Source organism: Anabrus simplex, chromosome 1, assembly GCF_040414725.1.
Source record: "Anabrus simplex isolate iqAnaSimp1 chromosome 1, ASM4041472v1, whole genome shotgun sequence".
In the NCBI taxonomy this organism is placed as follows: Eukaryota; Metazoa; Arthropoda; class Insecta; order Orthoptera; family Tettigoniidae; genus Anabrus; species Anabrus simplex.
Genome location: NC_090265.1, coordinates 641,503,512 through 641,516,952, shown reverse-complemented (window position 1 = coordinate 641,516,952; position 13,441 = coordinate 641,503,512). Strand labels below are relative to the sequence as shown.

At 44.1% G+C, this 13,441-nt stretch overlaps 1 protein-coding gene across 2 annotated transcripts in view; it reads left to right on the top strand.

The window, feature by feature from the left end:
* Window positions 1-6,792, top strand: part of Trhn (tryptophan hydroxylase) — a 177,785-nt gene extending 170,993 nt beyond the window's left edge. For both annotated transcript variants that reach the window (XM_067135743.2, XM_067135741.2), the window contains one exon: window positions 6,459-6,792. In XM_067135743.2, coding sequence (XP_066991844.1) covers window positions 6,459-6,735 — 277 coding nt within the window. In that variant the 3' untranslated portion in view covers window positions 6,736-6,792. The remainder of the gene's footprint in view (window positions 1-6,458) is intronic.
* The last annotated feature ends 6,649 nt before the right edge of the window (window positions 6,793-13,441 follow it).

Here is a 13,441-nt window from a genome sequence, read left to right as displayed (position 1 = left end):
TTTCCTGTACCATTTTAAACATTTCCGTAGACCTGAATAATAGGAAGACATCTGATCGCTGAAATCGACCCCCTTTTTAGCGCCTTTTAGCGACAGGTTCACTGTCTCTCTTTTCCTTTCCAGAGTCTACCAGACAGTCACTATGGCTCGGCAGTGTTGAAAGCATTAGAACAGGTCGCTTGTCAACCTACTTGATAACTCGAGTACCGTGCTGACACATCTTACCCAACCCCTCTCCTTTCTTCACTTTCATTTTCACTATCATCTGTAGTCCACATCTATTGCTACGACGGGTCCCACACACAAATGTTTCGTTCCTCAGAAGCTCTTCTGCCAGAGGTACACTGATACTGAACCATCATTTCTAATTTTTCTGTCATCCACGAAGAGAGAGTATACTGTATATCAATGAGCTGTCCCTCTTTTAACTGTAACTGAAACTTTGCTTCCCCAGGAAAAGCAGTGAAGCCTAAATCATTCGTGGTTATATCACACCAACTGCAGTCTGATTTAACTGATTGCGTTTTAACTTGTTCACTGTCAGTTTCACTGCCCCAGGGGCTCTGAACTTTAGAGCGTGGGTTGGCGACCACGGGGCCCTTAGCTGAGTCCTGGCATTGCTTCCACTTACTTGTGTCAGGCTCCTCACTTTCATCTATCCTATCCGACCTCCCTTGGTCAACTCTTGTTCTTTTCCGACCCCGACGCTATTAGGCTTGCGAGGGCTAGGGAGTCTTTCATTTTCACGCCCTTCGTGGCCCTTATCTTCCTATGGCCGATATCTTCATATTTCGAAGTGTCGGATCCCTTCCATTTTCCCCTCTGATTAGTGTTATATAGAGGATGGTTGCCTAGTTGTACTTCCTCTTAAAACAATAATCACCACCACCACCTGTCAGTTTCACTGTGGCTATCATGTACATCTGTGTCGGTTCCAGAGGACACTGGTGAAGATGATGAAATTGACGATGAAAAATTGGGATCCTCAGTGTCACTACATTGGATATCTTCATCTCCTAAAAGATCCTCAATATCCGACTCCTCTAATGGTTTCTCTAATCGAGATCTCCTGACTCGTTGTGAAGAGTCCGAACCGGAACTGTCTTTGGGTAGCTGGAAGTCTGCTAATCTACGTTTCATCTTAAACAATTCACACACATTCCTTAGCTTTCTATGCTTATAGTTGAGAATAAGATGATGAAATCTGTATACAAGTAACGTTCTTACCGTGATGCTGCATAGAAAAGATGCTCAAATGTATATCCTGTAGTTACTTCACACGTTGACAAGGGTACTCACACGTTGTCACAACAGATATCCGCCAGCCTACAATGACGGCTGTAGCATGATAACACTCGATCAACAATGTATAGCTCGTATCGTCCATCGCAGCTGAGCGTGACGTCAAGTAAAACTGTGAGGCAATTGTGACTCGTATAGCAAATAGTAAAAGCTGTATTACATCCATGCGTCACGAGTCACCCGTGCCTCGTGGTGTAAGGTAGTTGTTAAACATACACCTATGCCACAGAACAACATAGATACCACTTGTAACTCTCTGTCGTACTGTTACGCAAAGTTATCACCGTAGCAGCATAGGAATAAAATCTGTATTTTGTGCAGCACCACATTTTAGTGCTGTACGAGTCACATGTGACTCGCAAAGCAGGGAACGTGTTAATATGGTTATGAGGGTATTTCAAGGTTATTGGAAGGGTGCAAAGGAGAGAACATGTAAGACCATAATAAGAGTATCTTTCCAGTGTATGGGACACTTGCAGGATTACTTTATTCGAGAAATGGAAAAAATTCAAACGATTAACCTACATGCCCAGTCCTAGAGTCAGAGAAATCAACAATACATCCATTGGTCCGGCTGGCAACCTAATCCGGGGCCCTCTGAACCGAAGGGCAGTACGCTGAACTTTAGTGTAAAGAAATTAAGTGTTCACATTAGGGTTCATAGCCCCGGCACTAAATATCCTAACGGAATGGTTGAGGGAACATGATTCTCTGGTTCTCGGTCGGTCTCGGCCGATCTCGGGGTGGTGGTGGTGGTGGTGGTGGTGGTGGTGGTGGTGGTGGTGGTGGTGGTGGTGGTGGTGGTGGTGGTGGTGGTTTTAAGAGGAACTACAACTAGGCAGCCATCCTCTATGTAATACTAATCAGAGAGAAAAAATGGAAGGGATCCGACAGTTCGAAAAATGAAGGTATCGGCCAAAGAAAGACAAAGGCCACGAAGGGCGTGAAAATGAAATGCTCCCTAGCCCTTGAATGCTCTAATAGCATAGGGGTCGGAAAAGAACAAGTATTGATCAAGGGACGCCGGATAGGATAGATGAAAGTGAGGAGCCTGGCACAAGTAAGTGGAAGAAATGCCAAGACTCAGCTAACCCACGCTCCCAACTTAAGAACCCCTGGGGGGGTGGGGCAGGGGGCGCGCTTGTAAAACAAGTAGCGATTCTGTAGTATGGGTTTTGTGATCAATAAACCACGAATCAAATTTTCCCTTTGGGAAAATCAAATTAGCATAAAATAATATGACTTAACAAATGAAAATCCACAGCCTGTTTCCAGTCATTCGACCGGGTCAGGAATGGAATGAATGAAGCCCCGTCTACCGGCGAAGATAGAAACTGTGCTGGCTGTCGAAGCCTGTCGCACTCCTCTGGGGCAGTGATTAATGACTGACAGATGAAATGACATGATATTGGAGAGTGTTGCTGGAATGAAAGATGAGAGGGAAAACCGGAGTACCCGGAGAAAAACCTGCCCCGCCTCCGCTTTGTCCAGCACAAATCTCACATGAGTGACCGGGATTTGAACCACGGAAGACAGGCACGCTGCCACCTGAGCCACGGGGGCTCATGTCTTAATAAATGAAGCTCAAATTGGTAACAATTTATTTGCATCTAACGAATCGTTTTCGAGTGTATGGAATTCAGATTCTACCCACAAGTGTTGGATTCAGTGCACTGAAAGGGGGAAACTGACGCTGGGACTATGAAACTGACATGCTAACAGACCTTGCACTTGAGGCCGCATTCCACAACCACAAGAGTGCAATGAGGCCGCAGCTCTAACCTAGCTTCCATGACGATCGCTAGGTGACTACAGTAACTTGCTGGGATTTTGGTAAAATATTCTCGCGGTGAACTCCTTGCCTGGTATACTGATCAGTGAAACATATCGATAATTGTTTCAATCCTCCCTGTTCCTTTGCTTGTAGATGGGGATCCTTAACATTCTTCGCCAGCACCACGTTTCAAAATAATCTATTTTTCTTCAGGTCTTTAACACGGAGTCCAGATCCCGGCCCCAAAGAAGAACGTTGTACATACCAAAACTATTCTCAATTTCAGTGACAAAGTTATAGAACGACCCTGCCACAAATAGGAAAAAGTCACGATTATATTTTGCCACAGTTGTTCCTCTCTTAATCTCTGTTACACAACTACCCAAAATAGAAACGACTGAATCAAGATATACAGCATTTCATAGAACTTTTCAAATTTCTTGTAAGATACCTGTGCTGGCTATTTTTTTGGCTCTTATCAACAATCATTAATTTGGTCTTTCCCGTATTAATCTAGAGACCCATTCGAGCTCTTACACCTCTGATACGAGTAATAAGCTCAGTCATTTCCTTCCCATCAGTGGCGATGAGTGCAATATCTTGTGCATAACGTCAGTTGTATATCTTCTTAGAAGTAACAAGAAATCCGCCATACCATTCCTCACGTGCAGTTCACAAGACGTACTCACTATAGATATTCAAAAGTACCAGTAACAGTACACAGCCTTGATGAACACCATTCTGGTTCTAGAAATTCCCTGAGAGTTTGTCATTTATTCTGACTATAGCTGAGTTTCCTTCGTACAAATTCCTGATCAACCGAAACATATGGGTAGGAACTTCCATTTCCAACAAAACTTGGACACGTTTTCTCCCACTGACTAGTCAAAGGCCTTACGGTAGTCTAACAAGTAGATAAGAGGAAGTTAACATTCTTGGCGTTTTTAATCAAGTGCACCTAAATGCCAACCTCATCGGGAATCGAACTTATTAGCTTAGAAACAGAGGGACAAGGACTACAGACTGCACCACCGAAATTAGTTCAAAATATCTTCAAAGGCGAGTTACATAAGAGATGGTAACTTTCCACGACTTACTTTGTATTTGATACAAACATAACATCAAAACTAATCATCATCATCTGGTTACCCTCCAGGGTAGGCTTTTCCCTCGGACTTAGCGAGGGATCCCACCTCTACCGTCTCAAGGGCAGTGTCCTGGAGCTTCAGACTCTTGGTCGGGGGATACAACTGTGGAGTATGACCAGTACCTCGCCCAAGCGGCCTCACCTGCTATGCTGAACAGGGGCCTTGTGGAGGGATGGGAAGATTGGAAGGGATAAGCAAGGAAGAGGGAAGGAAGCGGCCGTGGCCTTTAGTTAGGTACCATCCCGGCATTCGCCTGGAGGAGAAGTGGGAAACCACGGAAAACCACTTCCAGGATGGCTGAGGGGGGAATCGAACCCACCTCTACTCAGTTGACCTCCCGAGGCTGAGTGGACCCCGTTCCAGCCCTCGTACCACTTTTCAAATTTCGTGGCAGAGCCGGGAATCGAACCCGGGCCTCCGGGGGTGGCAGCGAATCACGCTAACCACTACACCACAGAGGCGGACATCAAAACTAATATGTTTAATATAGTACTGCATTTAGGCAATGCTGGTTATCAAACGCATACTCCATTATTTCCAAATAGGCTAGCTGAAACTGGTTTATGCGTAACGTAGTTGTCCGTAGTCCTGAATTAAGCATAGGTTTTTACAAGTCCCGGCGAAACAATATTGTATTACTTACAATAATTGTCTGAGTTATACGTAACTGACTTAAACGAAATTCTCACTTATCTGGAACACATTTTTGATCTCAAGGTTGATTTGTAACAATTATTCCCATTTTTTTCTCTCAGAACTTATCGCGCGGCAAACAAAACTAGCTCAAAAGAGAGGACTGAAGTCGTGTTATTACACTAGTGGTACACACTGTATATGCAAAAGGAGAGACAAATATGAGAACAATAACAGTCATCATCAATACTACGTTATTCATGTTTACATCAGTACAGATGACTGAGTCCGCCTCTGTGGTGTAGTGGTTAGCGTGATTAGCTGCCACCCCCGGAGGCCCGGGTTCGATTCCCGGCTCTGCCACGAAATTTGAAAAGTGGTATGAGGGCTGGAACGGGGTCCACTCAGCCTCGGGAGGTCAACTGAGTAGAGGTGGGTTCGATTCCCACCTCAGCCATCCTGGAAGTGGTTTTCCGTGGTTTCCCACTTCTCCTCCAGGTGAATGCCGGGATGGTACCTAACTTAAGGCCACGGCCGCTTCCTTCCCACTTCCTTGCCTATCCCTTCCAATCTTCCCATCCCTCCACAAGGCCCCTGTTCAGCATAGCAGGTGAGGCCGCCTAGGCGAGGTACTGGTCATACTTCCCAGTTGTATCCCCGACCAAGAGTCTGAAGCTCCAGGACACTGCCCTTGAGGCGGTAGAGGTGGGATCCCTCGCTGTGTCCGAGGGAAAAGCCGACCCTGGAGGGTAAACAGATGATGATGATGACAGATGACTGAGCAGAATTCTTACAGCATTCATGAGTAGCAAACCCAAACCAAACCCCATGGCACTACAGCCCTTGAAGGGCCTTGGCCTGCCAAGCGACCGCTGCTCAACCCGAAGGCCCGCAGATTGCGAGACCGGGGTCGCTATCTCACCGTCATATAGCTCCTCAATTCTAATCACGTAGACTGAGTGGACCTCGAACCAGCCTGCAGGTCATGTTAAAAATCCGTGACCTGGCCGGGAATCGAACCCTGGGCCTCCGGGTAAGAGGCAGGAATGCTACCCCTACACCAGGGGGCCGGCATTCATTAGTAGGAGAAAATGAAAATGTATCGCATTGGAAGAAAAGGTTAGATTTATTCGAGAAAGAGGATAACCTACAAAATCAAAAGCAGATTGGTCTTGTTTTACTGTACATTATTTTTTGCTACTTGTTTAACGTCGCACTAACATATCGAAGGTTTTCAACGACGTAAGTATGGGAAAGGGCAGGGAATCCGCCTTAATTAAGGTAGAGTGCCAGCTTGTACATTATTAATATACATTTTTTTCTAAAATACTCTTTAAAGAAATGTTCCAATAAAAAGCTGCCAGAGTTGAAAACAAAAAGTCCAATACAGCGTCAGAGTTGTCAACGTACGTTTAAAATTTTCATTAAAGTAAAATTTCTGTAAGATGTCATTTTTCAATAAGAATAATTCAAGGAAACTCCAAATAGTTCTCAGTTATAAAATTAGTTCAAATTCTTTCTGTTAAATTGTGTATAGAGCAGTTTCTACTGTATTAGTTGATTATATTTCTTAACATATATTCTTTCTTTATCATTTTCAGGGCTTATGCTGGTCGAATTCAGAGGCCATTTGGTGTTCGTTATAATCCATACACCCAGAGTGTGGAAGTCCTGAGTAACGCCCAGAAGATCGCTGCTCTCGTTTCTGAATTACGAGGTGACCTATGCATCGTGAGTAATGCTCTGAAGAAGATCCACGAGCAAGACGAAACTGTAGACGTAGAGAGCATAACAAACATGTTGCACTCGGGGATCCAACTAGATGTGGACTCCGGTACCTCTACCGAGCATCACTCGCCCTCCTCTCAGGATGACTAAGACAACAGCCCATTGACAACTCTGTATAAACATAAATAACGAAATAAATATATTATATCATCAACCTTACTGCATGTCTCATCATTTACTGAACTAGTCCTTTGTCAGCGTTTAATATAATTTGAATGCTGGGGAGAACTACAGGTGACAAAACATGAACGACAGTCCAATCGAACGACAAGTCTAAGGCTAGACACGAATGGTCCACTCATCTTTATTTATTCGTATCAGAATCACCAGTTAAATGAAACACAGATGATGATGATGATGATGATGATAATCCACTCTTTCTTTCTTTCTTTCTTTCTTTCTTTCTTTCTTTCTTTCTTTCTTTCTTTCTTTCTCTCTTTCCTTCCTTCTTTTCTTTCTTTCTTAATCTGTTTACTCTCCAGGGCTGGATTCATCCTCGGACTCAGCGAGGGATCCCACTTCTACCGCCTCAAGGGCAGTCGTGGAGCGTCAGATTTTGGGTCAGGGGTACAACATGGGTGGAGGACCAGTACATCGCTCAGGCGACCTCCCCTGCTATGCTGAACAGCGGCCTTGTGTGTGTGGGGGGGGGGGTAAGAATGTAAGGGATAAACAAGGAAGTGGCCGAGGCCTTAAGTTATTTACCATCCCGATATTTGCCTGGAGGAGAACTGGGAAACCACGGAAAACCACTTCGAGGATGGTTGAGGTGGAATCGAACTCTACTCTACTCAGTTAACCTTCAAAGGCTCAGTGTACCACGTTCCAACCATCGTACCACTTTTCAAATTTCGTGGAAGGCCGGAAATTGAACCCGGGTCTCCAGGGATGGTAGCTAATCACACTAACCACTACACCACAGAAGCGGAACATTAACAACAATAATAATAATAATAATAATAATAATAATAATAATAATAATAATAATGGCGTTCGGCCTCCGAAGAGGCCCAGTATAGATCTTTTTATAGTAGACGGCTTATAGGCGACCTACATGTCTGTGAGGAGAGGACCCTACAAAAGTTCGTTTCTGGTTATGAAGACGGCACCCACGCATCCATCCCCCATCCAGAAATCGAACTCCGGACCCGCTGGACCGAAGACCAGAACGCTAACCATTTAACCAAGGAGCCGGACACAGAACATATTATGGGCAGTAAGAATTAGAATATATAAATGAAGAAACAGTACATAACCATTAATCAGTTGAACGTGGTTTAAGCGCGGATAAAAGGACTTTGTTCTCGCCCAAACGATTTAATCGCGCAGGAAGAAAGGTAAATTGCCCGATCAGGCACACAAGATCATATTTCATTGAAGTACGATGTATTGCTGTTCTGCTATTAGGATTTCGTCAAAAGATTGTGAAAGAAACTATTGGGCACATTTAGTGGTAAGTGCTCTGTTACCGAAAGGACAATTTTACAAAACATACGGAGACTTAAGATAGCACTTTCAATCGTTTTTCAATCTACAAAGGAATGTCCATTGATACGCTCGGTAAACTGCTGGAAAGGGTTCTATCTCCTGAAACATATCAGAACGTCATTCGTGAATTCATTTAAAATGCAAAAAGACAACTGGATAAAGAACGTTAAGGTAAGTGATGACTGTGCTCAGCCGACTGAACGCTCGACTGTTCGCCCGCTCTCTCGCTGGAATGCATTGCACTAAACCACTCGACCGATCGCGGTCTGATCGAAAATCTGCGTCCACACACAGGCATTTGATTGTTTGTGCGTACACCCTAATATTCCTTATTGCTAGTCTGACGGATCGGCCGACAAAAAAATTGCCCATTCACTCATAGACTTTCTCGAGACAGTAGAAAATGAATAGTATTTTCACAAGATTGTGATAAACTGTTTCAAAGGAAACTGCATACCTGATATTCATGTCACACTTATATTACACGGCAAGTTAATCCATACAGTTCAATTATATTGCAATGAGAAACATGGAAACAAACGAACTGAAAAATGAAAACCTACAACCTATTTTCCAGTCAATGACCTGGTCAGGGATGGAATTAATGAAGCCCCCATCTTGCAGTGAGGATAGGAATTGTGCCGGCTGTCGACGCTTGTCACACTCCTCTGGGGCAATGATTAATGCCTGACAGATGAAATGAAATGATAGTGGAGAGTGTTGCTGGAGTGAAAGATGACAGGGAAAACCGGAGTACCCGGAGAAAAACTTTCCCGCCTCCGCTTTGTCCAACACGAATCTCACATGGAGTGACCGGGATTTGAACCACGGAACCCAGCAGTAAGTGGCCGACGCGCTGCCGTCTGAGCAACGAAGGCTACGAAACAAACGACTGTTTGAATTAATTAACCACGCTGAATATTATAGCACTGTACAGCGTGCTTCAGACACATACAATCCAGTAAGCTGAGTGGCCTAAAGAAACAGGTGCTTGGGACAAATACAGTAGATTTTTGGTCCTAACTCCGGACGTGACGGCAACCTCCTGCTTCGTTTGTGCAGCGGGATGATCTACTTTAAAGGAGAAAGCCTCAAGTAAAGTAATGAAGAAAAATGTAAGTAAACAGTGCATTTTCATTACTTTGCAGTACAACTTCGCACCGCCTCTATGGTGTAGTGGTTAGTGTGATTAGCTGCCACCCCTGGAGGCCCGGGTTAGATTCCCGACTCTGCCACGAAATTTGAAAAGTGGTACGAGGGCTGGAACGGGGTCCACTCAGCCTCGGGAGGTCAACTGAATAGAGGTGGGTTCGATTCCCACCTCAGCCATCCTGGAAGTGGTTTTCCGTGGTTTCCTACTTCTCCTCCAGGCAAATACCAGGATGGTACCTAACTTAAGGCCACGGCAGCTTCCTTCCCCCTTTCTTGTCTATCCCTTCCAATCTTCCCTTTCCCCCGCAAGGCCCCTGTTCAGCATAGCAGGTGAGGCCAACTGGGCGAGGTACTGGTCATCCTCCCCAGTTTTATCTCCCGACCCAGAGTCTGAAGCTCCAGGACACTGTCCTTGAGGCGGTAGGGGTGGGATCCCTCGCTGAGTCCGAGGGACAAACCGACCCTGGGAGATAAACAGATAAAGAAGAAGAAGAAGTCCAACTGTAATCATAAAATATAGAGGGGTCCAGAAAAATTTTGACAGTCAATATTAATGGAACAAAAAGACATACCGTTGCACTTCTTACACGGGGGAAGGTTACTTTTTGTGTTCAAAGTGACCCACATTAGAAGCTAAACAACGTCGATGCGGCTGAAATGCTGAGCGAACTACGGCTGTCAGTGCTGCCGGTGTGATAGCCACACAGGACGCCTCGATGGTCTCTCATAGCTCGTTCAGTGTAGCTGGCTTCTGTCGATAAACATTTTTCTAAGGTCCCCCATAGGTAGAAGTCAAGAGGTGTAAGGTCTGGAGACCGTGGTGGTTACTCAACAGCTCCTCTTCGACCTATCCATCATACAGGTGGATTTTTATCCAAGCAGGCTCTGACATATCTGTGGTAGTGAGGTAGAGCGCCATATTGTTGTAGGTAAAATCGATCCTTGCGTCATATGAAGATACACCTCACCAGTTACGGCACCTTCAAAGAAGAATGGGCCAATCAAACCGCGTGATGACAGACCACACCACACATTAACACTGGGTAGATGAATATGTTTGTCCACGTGAACGTGAGGATTTTCAGGAGCCCAATACACGCAGTTGTGGCGGTTTACAATACCGTTCAGTTTGAATTTCGCCTCGTCGGACCAGATAACCATCCCTGCAAACCGTTCATTCTCGCGAAGCATGCCTTCGAACAACTTGCAGTACTCCATCCTTCGAACCAGATCATCCTCGTTCATAGCTTGCAGCGATCTTGGAATGTACACTTTCCACTTTTCAGCCTTCAGAATTCACCGTACGGTTAGTCGGCTTATCCTGCTTTTATGTGCGCCCTGATTCACAGGTATTTGAGGTGATATATTAAATTCTTGCAACACAGCAGCGCTGGAAGCTGGACTTGTTGATGTTTTTCGTCGGCCAGACTCTTCCTTGTGCACATCCTGAACTTGAATTTATCCCAAATACGATAAATTGTTGTACTGTTGGTGGCTGAGTTCCGTATACATTCGCCATTGCTGTTGTACCTCCATCATGTTTTCGTACTTCCAGTACCACTTCAATGCGTTTCTCAAACGACAATCTTACTTAATTTATTGCTGCACAGTCATCTGCTGGAAAACTCACGCCAATTCACGTGACCATCATCGTCTGTTGAAAAAACAATTGACTACACTACGATGCAATAATTGCGACGATATTTCATTTTGTTCCAAAGATATTAACTGTCAAAGAGAGTCTACATCTCTCTGGACCCCTCTGTACATCCAAAATACCCACCCTCTTCTTCTGCACAAAGCACTGATGATGCTTTCTTATACCCTCGACAGAATAAAGTGGGTAACATATTAATTTGTCGCCTTAATCCTTCTAACTAGATCACCCCTCTCATCAGGTAATGTTACATAAATTGTCTCGCGTGTAGGCTCACAAGAATAAATACACTTCTTCGACTTTTCCCATTTACTAACAGCATACCCACCAACTCGTCATACTATAACACACCTGTTCAATTCAACAACACAAAACATGCAGCTGGAATGTTAACTAATGCTCTCACAGTCGAGCTTAAGCAAGCAGTGGAAGCGGATGTGCTGAATGATTAGTGCCGAGACATGATTTCAGTTGAACAATATCGAGCGGTAATTGGAAGATGGCAGAGAAGTTTGAAGAGAAAAGCATTAAGAAGAATGGAAAGCAAGGGTGATTCGGAAAGTATGAGGGAAGTGGCGTTGATGGCATCTGTGGTGGCAGTTCTACTAGTTATTGCGGGCGTGGAATTGAATCCCGGCCCGAATACAAGTCGTAACATCAGTTGGGAGGATACTGAAGCCATTAAGGAGGTGGTTAAGGGGTGATTAAAGAGGTGGTTAAGGAGGTGGTTAAGGAGGCGTGTCAAATGGACTAGATTAAGGAAATGATAAGGGATTAATCGAAATAGTTAGATGATATGAAGAGGTGGATTCAAGAAAAAATGGGTGAGACAATGTCCAAGGTGGGAAGTAATGAGAAAGAAATAGTGCTACTGAGGAAGAAGTGAAAAATTTGGAAGAGGAGGTGGTTAAGTTGGAGAAGGAGGAAGCAATTAGTAGCCAGGCACGCACGAGGAAATGCATATTTATCTATGGTGTTCAAAAGGGAACGAAAGAGAATAAAGTGGACTTAGTGTACAAAATGGTGGAGGTGATCCAAAATAAAATGAGATTAATTTCAGTGAAGTGAACATTGACGATGTAGAAATGGTAGGAAAAGTGATAGGTTACAGGCCGATTAAAGTCAGGTTGTTATCTACCTTGATGGCCGATATTGTGGTGAGAAACTCAGGGAATTTACAAGGTGGGAAGGAATGGGTGAAAAGGGATATGAGGAGTTAAGGTAGTAAGAACTTTAGAATTTTAAGAAAGCACCTAGTGATAGCCAGGCATCAAGGACCAACTTCTGGTTGTGGAAAATGGAAGATGAGTTAGAACTTGCTCAATGGCTAAGCTACAGGAAATGGATGAAAATCTTAAACAGGAAGAATGTCTGGTGACGAGGCAAGAGGCGGTAGCATGGTAGAGGACAGAGTCCAGGAAAGTTCAGGAGCGGATACGGGAAGTCAGCAGGTATTAGTGAAATGAGAAATTGATGAAGCTGCGAGTACGTCGACAGTGTGCACGTGCATGGAAAAGGTGAAGGAGGGCGAGAAGAAAGACACAGAAGAGAAGCCTTGGGCAGAGGAAGAATTTCGAGTTTAAGGGACCTGTGGGGAAAGAAAACCAAAGGTTTGAAGGAAAAGACGGAATGGAATTGGAAAGGGAGACGGCCATAATAACAAGAAATAAATCAAGTAATGTGACAGAGGGGATTAAAAATAAGGGGAGAAGTGGAGATGCAGGGGAAGATATGTTATAACTAGATTGGAAGATAGGTTTTGTAAATATTGAAGGCTTGCTAAATAAGATGGGTAATGAAGTAATAAAATTAGTAGAAAGTTTCGATATTGTAGCGCTGTTAGGGACGTGGTTAGAAATAGGAAAGGTGTTAACGTGGAGGGGTTTGTGGTCAAGTATAAATCAAAAAGGAAAGAGAGAATAAAGGCCAAGACGCCGGGGAGTATAGGTGTTTTAACAAAGTAAGGAAATAATGAATTAATTGAAGACACTGAAAATGAGATGGAAGAGGTGGTCTGGAGTGTGAGAAAGCGAGAGAGAAGAAGGTGTACTTGGCTTTACTATACTGTAACGCCAAGGACTCACCATACGCTAGTGAATTATTTTCTTTTTGGATTCATTATTGGAAATAAGTGTCATTGGGGGAAATATGAGGAAGATGGGATGTTGTTATTTGGTGACTGGAATGCCAGGATAGGCGACCTTTGTCCAACATATAGCAAAGAGGATAGGACTATGATGAGCATAATAAGGTGTAGTGACGGTAAAGAAAGGAATAGTTATGGGTTAAAACTGTTAGAATTATGTGCGGCAGGCAATTTATTTTTACTTTGAACGGTTGGTGGGAAGGGAATAGGAAAGGGAAGCTGACGTACATTACATCGCTGGGTGGAAGAGTTATAGATTTAGTAATTAGTTCGGAGGAAATGTTGGAGAGAATTAAATAGAAATACGGGACTGTGTTGAATCCCATCATGCCCCGGTATATGTTAAGCTGGGA